General features: G+C 46.8%; 1 protein-coding gene across 1 annotated transcript in view; it reads right to left on the reverse strand.

Annotated features, from left to right (window-relative positions):
- Nucleotides 1–164: 164 nt before the first annotated feature.
- The window catches only part of lpar1 (lysophosphatidic acid receptor 1), a 12940-nt gene continuing 3085 nt past the window's right edge, over nt 165–10019 (reverse strand). Inside the window, exons 2-3 of the mRNA XM_080017418.1 lie at nt 8366–9176; nt 165–2915 (exon numbers count right to left, since the gene is read on the reverse strand). Coding sequence (XP_079873544.1) covers nt 2563–2915; nt 8366–9164 — 1152 coding nt within the window. The 5' untranslated portion in view covers nt 9165–9176 and the 3' untranslated portion in view covers nt 165–2562. The remainder of the gene's footprint in view (nt 2916–8365; nt 9177–10019) is intronic.

Here is a 10019-nt window from a genome sequence, read left to right on the forward strand (position 1 = left end):
CTCCTAGACTGTTTCCTAGCTCCTACACTGTCTCCTAGCTCCTACACTGTCTCCTAGCTCCTGTGTTTCATAGCTCCTACACTGTCTCCTAACTCCTACACTGTCTCCTAGCTCCTAGACTGTCTCCTAGCTCAATAAAGACCAGTTTTATTCTGTTCTTTTCGTTAAACACATTTATTTAATGGAGATAATATTCCAACATTTTATTTGGACTTTTATGAACAGTTAGCATCACATCGTCATGGCAACAAAAAAAACATGGAATGTCCCTTCTTACAATTTTTAAATGATGTATTTCAAAAAACTTTTAAAATCCCAGACTGAAACTTCATGAAACATTTCAAATTAAAGGTAACTAAGGTGTGTTGTAACTTCTTCACCAGCGGTTCATCGTTGCCTTTTAAACGCCGTCATTCTAAGAGTTCCCCATATTTTTACATACAAGCATTCTGTACATGCAATTACCATAGCTCGCAGAATCACCAATTACAAAAATGTACAAACATTGGTAAACAAAAGACACATTACGGCAAATAAGTACTTTTACTCGACTGAATGTCGACGAAATACGGCAAAAAAGGTTGACGGTGGGCGGCTTCGAAAAATGCCAAATTTGGACGAAAAATTCGGAGCCATTCAGATTTTTCTCCGATGAGTAACACTTTGCTAACACTACGCTCTGTTAGCTTGGGGGGATTAACTAAAATCCAGGATGTTCACTGTAAACACAACAAAAAGCTTCTTTCATAGGAACCGGTTCGGAAACAATACCGAAATATCCTTTGGGTAAATGCAAAATACTTTTTCAGGTGAAAGTTGCATAAAGTTTACATGGTTAAGAAAAAACAAGTCAGTTCATTATTTGTACCCGAATTTGTACCCGAATTCCCGAAAAAGAACACATAAGAATTATCTGAAGCGACCTACGACGACGGTTCATGAATTCTCACAGAATCCGCCAAATTTCCTTCGGTCGTAGACGGTTGGCGCTCACCCCGAGTGGAGTAAGTGTAAAAATCCAACATCGTACTTGGGAAAAGTGCAAAGGTCTGTTTAAGTCGGAGTTCCTAGAGGGAGTTTGGGGGTGGGTGGCTTCACCATGTTTGTAAACAAAATGAAAACAACAAAAACATATTTTGTTACTCACTTCATCAGTAATCAGGTTTTGCGAATAATACCAACATTTTGGATACAACTTCAAAATCCTTCATGTTGTGAAACCGTGAAGTATCGCGAAAAATCTTTATGTGAACATAACGTAAACAATCTTTATGGTATCAGAGAAATGGAGTGCATTAGTAAAGCTCGTCAGATGCTAATGCCATGCTAATTAGCTACGTTGTGATGATTCGTAAAAACAAGGGATCATGGGATGTTGGACTCACTTCCTGTAAACTGTTTAAACCTTCAGAAGAGATGAAAATACATAGAAAATAATAACAATAATATAATAATTACAAAAAAATCAAAATACATTTTGATTCTTGTTAAATTTGCAAATCTGCGCTTGGCAAAAATTTGCGAATATTCTGTTGAATATTTCCAAAGTCCTTATGGGATTTACAGAGGATGGAAAAAACAGTTAAGTAAAGTTTTTCTGAACTATCCCAAATCTGTCTGGGATTATTCCCACATTTAATTACACTTTTCACCCAGAGTGTTTCAAACTCTGGTTTGGACCCCGGAACAGGACCTCGGGGCGATTCCCATAATTCCCCCCAGAATCCTTTTAACGCATTTAGTTTGCCTTCAAATTGTAAATTCTTGTTGAAAATCTGGAACACATCGGACATTTTGAGAAGGGTTAGAAACAGAAAAAGAAAAGTTGTCGATTTGCTACTGGCATTCACTCGGACTTCACAGATCAAAACCTCGTAAATAATTCATACAGCGCCAACACGTTTCACTTTGTTCACAAAATTACAAAAACAACACAATGAACGACAACAACAAAAAAATGGGAAAAAGGGCGGATCAAGCGGATTCAACTGTTGTTTCATAGATTTCAGATTTTTTGGCCTCGGATTCAGACCCTGTCCCTCACAGTCCAGCTGTCAATCGAGAGACCGAGAGAATATAGCTCCATCATTGTCCAGCTAGCCTGGGTTAGCTGGCTAGCTGGATGTTGTCATTTCTCCCAAAGTTTGGAACTGTGACAGTCTTGCAACAGAAAAAGTTGCCAGAACGAAAGTTGGGGAACAAAAGTTGCTTTAAAAGCGTTTTATCTTGGAAATTTGTTTTGTATTGCGACAAAGTTTTGGGTCAAAATTGAAAAAGTATCGTCAGATAGCTTCCTCCAACAAACCTTTTATTATGGCCAAGTTGACAAGTTTCCACAAGAAAACCTGGGAGAAGGTAAAAAAAAGACATAGTTCTTCCCCCCAAAAAAAGTTTATCATAATTTCAAAGTTGAGGAATTTCCGGCAATTTTGACGAGTTGCTGGAACGAAAATTGGGGGACGATGGTGAAAAAACAGACTCAACAAAACACAACAAAAGTTGGGCTTGAATTGTTTTTGAAAAATGGAGCAGTCAGAGGTGGTTCCCAGTTGCTGTCCCTCACTAGACCGCTGAATGCTCGTTGCCGCGGCGTTCGTTGCCGGCGCTCAGCGCCGCGTTGTTGAGCGAGGACGCCGAGCGGTCCGAGCCCTCGGTGCCACCTCCGCCGCCGGCATTGGATAGCGACGTCCCGCCGTTGCCGTTGCCACGGCCGCGCCAGCGGCGGCAGCACAGGATCTGCCTGAAGGTGGCGCTCATCTCCTTGTCGCGGTACGAGTAGATGATGGGATTCATGGCCGAGTTGAACTCTGCCAGAAGCAGGAAGAACTTCTCGTAGGTGAGGATTGTGCAGCGGGCGCAGGACACGTCCAGCAGGAGGAGGACGAGGCCCGGAGTCCAGCACACGATGAAGGCTCCTGGACAGGAAGGAAGGAGAGGTTAGTGTGCTCATATGTCATAGTGTATTCATGTGTCTCCTAATGGTGTCCTTATGTGTCCTAGTGTCCTCATATGTCCTAGTGTCCTCGTGTGTCTCCTAATGATGTCCTCTTATGTCCTAGTCCAGAGGCATCCAGGCCACGCCTCTTCAACCCCTGTCCCTGGTAGCCAAGAATATTCTGCTTTCCCAAGGATACGGTCTCTGACATGAGAGAAAGAATCCTGCATATCGTGGCTGCACGTTGAGCTGTGAAAAGAGTGGTCGTGCACATGGCACAAATGATGTTGTGAAACAGTCTGAAGTGGTGAAACAAGACTTTATTGATCTGTTGAACACAGTCGGCTCCTTGATGCTGAGGTGTTTATCGTTGCCCCTTCACCGGCTCAGAAGAGGAGAAGAGACATTCGCCACATTGTCGCCACCGAACACATGGCTTTACGCTGCGTGTGTCGCCCATTCAGTGCAATTTATTGCCAATTTCAACTGTTTTCTGGGAGCGCAGACGTCTTTTTAAGAAAATGGACTTTGCCTTCACAAATCGGGAGTGACACTTTTTTTAATCTCTAACCTATTTTACTTCCTGCGTCATCCATCTGTTTCCTCTCCCAAGGACCAGAGGGGAGAAGAATCACAACAACAAGACAAACACCTCGGCCATGCCCACCTGAAGAGAGATTTAAACATGAGAGTCAGAGCCAAGAGGAAGAGGAGTCTCCTACCCAATCACCACAACCGCCCGTGCACCTTCTTTACCCCCCCCCAGATTTAAGTCATTGAGCAGCCGCAGCCCCTCACAAGAGAAGGGCAGTGAATGCTTCCAACGCACTGGATCCAGCTTGATTCAACTGAGGTGGTTGGCAGGAAATACATTTTTAATTCATGATCTTATCATCGACATAACCTTGATTTTTTTTTTTAAGTTTTGAACTGAAACTTGGTCGGACCAAGACAACGGTGCAGCTGTCGTTATGGAGTCGACCCTGCCCGTCTTCAGTTTTATGAGCGAAGCTACAGTGCATCAGAAAGAAGGTTGAGTTGGCGTTCTGTTGATCTCTTATGGAAATGTTGCTTCTTTTGAATCTGTGGCTCTTCAGTTGAATTCCTCCACTGGAGCCATGTTCCTAAATATTTACAGTTCAGCTGAAGATGTTCAACCTCCTTGAGGAGCGTGCTGCACTGCTGTCTGTCGTCTGTTCTGACTTTGACTGTGTCGTTGTTGTTTGTGATTCAAACATCCATGTTAACAACCCCCACGACAAAGGGACCAAAGAACCGTGTTGTGTTCTTGATAACTCTGCACCGACTCAGCATGTGACCACGCCCACACACAACACGGGCCACACCCTGGACTTAATCATCTCCAAGGGTCTTAACATTTCTAGGGTGGTGGTGACTGCTCCGTCTGATCATTCCTGTGTTTTCTTTCAGAGTACTATCTTCGTGCACACAAATGTTCGAACAGAGGTCATCAGAAAACGCTCTCACTAACAAAGGCTCCTGTGTCAGGAACCTTTGAGATGACATCCACCAGCTCCTGCAATATACCTCCTTCTTCACCCACAAAATACAGAAAATTAGACATGCAGTCAGTGCCGCCATATCAGGTACAGGAGATGTCCCTGTGTCCACTAAGAATCAATTAAAATACCATGACACAATTTGATCCGATCAACCATAAAAACTTGGAGGACATTAGGACTTGGTGTCACTAGGTAATTACACATCTGAGCGGACAAAAATGACGTGCGGAGTTCCCCAAGGCTCCGATCTGGGGCCTCTTCTGTTTAACATCTTCATGCTCCCACTGGCTCAGATTATGGAAAACAACAAAATATGTTTCCCTAATTACACAGACGACACACAAATGTACATAACCATATCACCGGGGGACTATGGTCCAATACAATCACTGAGCAAGTGCATTAAACAAATCAACTGTTGGATTTGCCAGAATTTTCTCCAATGAAACAAAACCAAAACTGAAGTCATTGTTTTTGGAGCCAAGGAAGAAGGATTCAAAGTCAGCGCTCAGCCTCCATCGGTCATGTTAAAAAGCACCAACTAAGACACAAATCTTAGTGCAGACCTACATTTCAAACAACCGCATTAAAACCATTACAAAGTCAGCCTACTATCACCTTAAGAACATATCAAGGATTCAAGGACTTATGTCTCAGGAAAATTAGTAAAAAATTGTCCATACATTTGGTCGACTAGACGACAGTACCGCTGTCTTTACAGCTCTCCCTAAAAGATGCATCAGATTCAGAACGCTGCTGCTGCTGCATCTGCTGCTGCTGCTGCTGCTGCTGCTGCTGCTGCTGCTGCTGCTGCTGCATCCTCACTAAAACCAAGGAAGTGGATCATATCACTCCAGTTCTCACATGAGTACACTGGCCTCCCGTCATCAAATAGCTGCTTTTAAAACATGACTGCTGCTTTTGAAAGCACCGAATGCTTTAAGGACAAAGTAAGCAAGCAGAGCTCTCAGGTCGTCTGGGACAGCTCTGCTTGAACCTGGAGAAGCAGCATAAAACTGGAACAAAGTCCCAGTAACTGTTTGCAGCCTTTTACTAAACATAGTATTAATTTATTCACTGCACTGTCACTTTAATGACTTGATTTTATACATTCTATGTATTCTGTTTTTTCTTTGCATTCTATGTGTTCCGTTTTTTACTTTATACATTCTATGTATTCTGTTTTTTACTTTATACATTCTATGTATTCTGTTTTTTACTTTATACATTCTATGTATTCTGTTTTTTACTTTGCATTCTATGTATTCTGTTTTTTTACTTTATAATGTCTTTCTTTCTTTCGATTCTTTCGATGAAATTTGAATCAACTAATTGTCATTCACGTACTGAGGCAACTCAATGCATTTCTCTGCATTTTACATCCTGGCAACTGATGCATCCAGGAGCAGTGGCTGCAAAGTGGCCGTTGAAATGAGCCATACAAATAAACTTGTCTCGTCTAGTGTCCTCGTATGTCTCCTAACGGTGTCCTCATGTGTCCTAGGGTCCACAAATGTCCAGGTGTCCTCATGTGTTTCCTAATGGTGTCCTCATGTGTCCTAGTGTCCTTGTATGTCTCCTAATGGTGTCCTCATGGGTTCTACTGTCCTCATGTGTCCTCAAATGTCCTCGTGTCCGCATGTGTCTAAGTGTCCTAATGTGTTCCCTAATGGTGTCCTCATATGTCCTAGTGTCCTTGTATGTATCCTAACGGTGTCCTAAAGTGTTTCCTAATGGTGTTGTAGTGTCATCGTATGTCTCCTAATGCTGTCCACATGCGTTCTACTGTCCTCATGTGTCCTAGTGTCCTCAAGTGTTTCCTAATGGTGTCCTCATGTGTCCTAGTGACTTTGTATGTCTCCTAATGGTGTTCTCGTGTTCTACTGTCCTCATGTGTCCTCAAATGTCCTCATGTCCTCATGTGTCCTAGTGTCATCGTATGTCTCCTAATGGTGTCCTCGTGTGTTCTTTTGTCCTAATTTGTCCTAGTGTCCTCAAATGTCAGAGAGTCCTCATGTGTTCAAGTGTCCTCATATGTCCTAGTGTCCTTGTATGTGTCTAATGGTGTCCTCATGTGTTTCCTAATGGTGCCCTCATGTGTCCTAGTGTCATCGTATGTCTCCTAATGGTGTCCTCATGTGTTCTTTTGTCCTAATTTGTCCTAGCGTCCTCAAATGTCCGAGAGTCCTCATGTGTTCAAGTGTCCTCATGTGTTTCCTAATGGTGTCCTCATATGTCCTAGTGTCCTTGTATGTGTCTAATGGTGTCCTCATGTGTTTCCTAATGGTGCCCTCATGTGTCCTAGTGTCCTCATATGTCCTAGTGTCCTTGTATGTGTCTAATGATGTCCTCATGTGTTTCCTAATGGTGCCCTCATGTGTCCTAGTGTCATTATTTGTCCTAGTGTCCTCATATGTCTCCTTGGAGTAAGTCTAGGATCTAGGAGCCGTCTAGGAGTTGGAAGACAGACTATGAGTCTGTCTATGAGCTAGGAGACACTCTAGGAGCAAGGAGACAGTCTAGGAGACACTCTAGAACTAGGAGACCATCGAGGAGCTAGGAGTCAGTCTAGGAGCTAGGAGACGGTCTATGAGCTAGGAGTCAGTCTAGGAGCTAGGAGACGGTCCCGGAGCTAGGAGTCAGTCTAGGAGCTAGGAGGCGGTCTAGGAGCTAGGAGTCAGTCCAGGAGCTAGGAGTCAGTCTAGGAGCTAGGAGGCGGTCTAGGAGCTAGGAGTCAGTCCAGGAGCTAGGAGTCAGTCTAGGAGCTAGGAGTCAGTCCAGGAGCTAGGAGTCAGTCTAGGAGCTAGGAGTCAGTCGAGGAGCTAGGAGTCAGTCTAGGAGCTAGGAGGCGGTCTAGGAGCTAGGAGTCAGTCTAGGAGCTAGGAGACGGTCCCGGAGCTAGGAGTCAGTCCAGGAGCTAGGAGGCGGTCTAGGAGCTAGGAGTCAGTCCAGGAGCTAGGAGGCGGTCTAGGAGCTAGGAGTCAGTCCAGGAGCTAGGAGTCAGTCTAGGAGCTGTGAGTCAGTCTAGGAGCTAGGAGTCAGTCCAGGAGCTAGGAGTCAGTCTAGGAGCTAGGAGTCAGTCCAGGAGCTAGGAGTCAGTCTAGGAGCTAGGAGTCAGTCCAGGAGCTAGGAGTCAGTCTAGGAGCTGGGAGACTCATTGAGCAACGATTGTGTAGCAGTAATGAAGAAAAAGCAGATCTTTGAAGGACTGTGCTGCTGGAGGTGGAGCCGCTGCCCCTGGAACCAGAGCAGCCAGACAATGTGGTTCTCATCAGGCCACGCCCCCTGTTACACAAGGAAGGGCTGTGGGGATGACGGCTACTTCCTTCAGTGTTGCTGGGCGGAGAGTAGGAGACTAGTGTCTAGGAGCTAGGAGACAGTTTAGCAGCTAGGAGACAGTCTAGGATTGAGGAGACAGTCTAGAAACTAGGAGACAGTTTGAGAGACAGTCTAGGAAGAAGGAGACAGTCTAGGAGCGGGGAGACAGACAGTCTAGGAACTAGGAGACAGTTTAGGAGACAGTCTAGGAGCTAGGAGGCAGTCTAGGAAGTAGGAGACAGTCTAGGAAGTAGGAGACACTCTGGGAGCGAGGAGACAGTTGAGGAGACAGTCTAGGAAGTAGGAGACAGTCTAGGAACTAGGAGACAGTCTAGGAAACAGTCTAGGAAGTAGGAGACAGTCTAGGAGCGAGGAGACAGACAGTCTAGGAACTAGGAGACCGTTTATGAGACAGTCTAGGAGCTAGGAGACAGTCTGGGAACTAGGAGACAGTCTAGGAGACAGTCTAGGAAGTAGGAGACAGTCTAGGAGTGAGGAGACAGTTGAGGAGACAGTCCAGTTAGTCTTCAGTTAGTGTTTCGAACAACAACCCGTCCGCCAAGGAAGCCCCGCCCCCTGGTCTCCTCACCCAGTACGATCACCACCGTCTTCAGCAGGGACATCATGGTGTCTCGGCTCCTGCGTCCTCCTCCGCCTCCGCTAGCGGAGCCTCCGCCCCCGTTGCGTCGCCGCCGCGCGCCCAGCGTCCTCCGCCGCACGTACACGAAGATGCGTGCGTAGAGCGCTAGCATGACGCCGAACGCCGCCAGGTTGAACGTGGCCCAGAACACCAAGTAGGAATTGCTGTAGAGCGGTGCCATGTTGGAGCAGGTCTCCAGCGCGCAGATGCAGTTCCACCCGGCGCCGGGGATGGCGCCGGTGGCGATGGACAGCGTCCAGATGACGGCGATCACCACCACCACGCGGCGGCGGCTCATGCGCGAGTGCAGCTGCGCGCGGAACACGGTGACGTGGCGCTCCACCGCGATGGCGAGCAGGTTGGCCACGGACGCGGTGAGGCTGGTGTCGATCAAGCCCTGGCGCAGGAGCCACGTGGAGACCGTCAGGCGCCGTGTGTTGGGCCCTGTGTTGCACATCAGGTACAGGTAGGCCACGCCCGCAAAGAAGTCTGCTGCCGCCAGGTTGGCCATCAGGTAGTAGATGGGGAAGTGCAGGCGGCGGTTGGCGTAGATGGCAGCCATCACCAGCAGGTTGGCGGCCATGATGAAGGCGCATACAGCCACGCCCAAACCCAGGACCAGGCGGCTCACGCCGCTCCAGTCCGACGCCAGCGCCTTCCCAGAGCGGTTGTAGAAGAAGGCAATGGACTCGTTGTGGAAGCAGCGCGGCGTGAGGGGCGTGTCCATGGCAACAGTAGCGTCGTCCATGGCAACGGGAGGCTGAGGAGGTGGGGGGTGGGGGGTTAGGATAGAAAGAGTTGAGAGAGAGTGATGGAGGGAGAGAGAGCGAGAAAGAGAGAGACAGAGAGAGAGAAAGGAGAGAGAGAGAAAGAGAGAGAGACAGAGGGAGAGAGAGGAGACGGTTATTACTGTATATAGGGAGAAATGTTGTGAACATAAACAAGAAGTTGAAGCTGATTGGACCAGGAGACCGAAGGGGGCGGAGCCTCAGGTAAAACACTTAACAAAATAGCCACTGTTAGAACACAGAGCACTGTGTGTGTGTGTGTGTGAAGCCGTTAAACAAATGTTTTCCATCTGGTCGTGTTTTACGACATTTTCCTGTTTCACATGAAAACACACACACACACACACTCAGCAGCTGGGATGCAGGGAGCTAGTATCTGGAAAGCAGGAAAACTAGGAAGTATCAGCAAGTTAAATAAGGAGCTAGGAAGCTAGGGAGCTAGGAAGGTAGGAAGCTAGGAAGGTAGGCAGCTAGGAAGGTAGGGAGCAAGAAAGGTAGGGAGTGGAGGAGGAAACAAGGGGATTAAAGTAGGGTAAATACTCAGTGGGAACAATAGGAAACAGGCATCTTCTTGATGTGTCCCAGATCCTCGCATGTCTCCTTGTCTCCTAGCTCCTAGACAGGAAGTGACCTTGCTGTGGAGGATTCCCACGAAATGTGTCGACATCTGGGTTGATTTTCCACATTCCTCCTTCTGTCTGTCTCTCACTCCCCTTCACAGAATGAAAGACAGACCCACAGACCGACCGACCCACAGAGAGACAGACAGACAGACAGACAGACAGACAGACAGACAGACAGATGATAGATGGATA

The sequence above is a fragment of the Zeus faber genome (assembly GCF_960531495.2).
Source record: "Zeus faber genome assembly, chromosome: 17".
Taxonomy (NCBI): domain Eukaryota; kingdom Metazoa; phylum Chordata; class Actinopteri; order Zeiformes; family Zeidae; genus Zeus; species Zeus faber.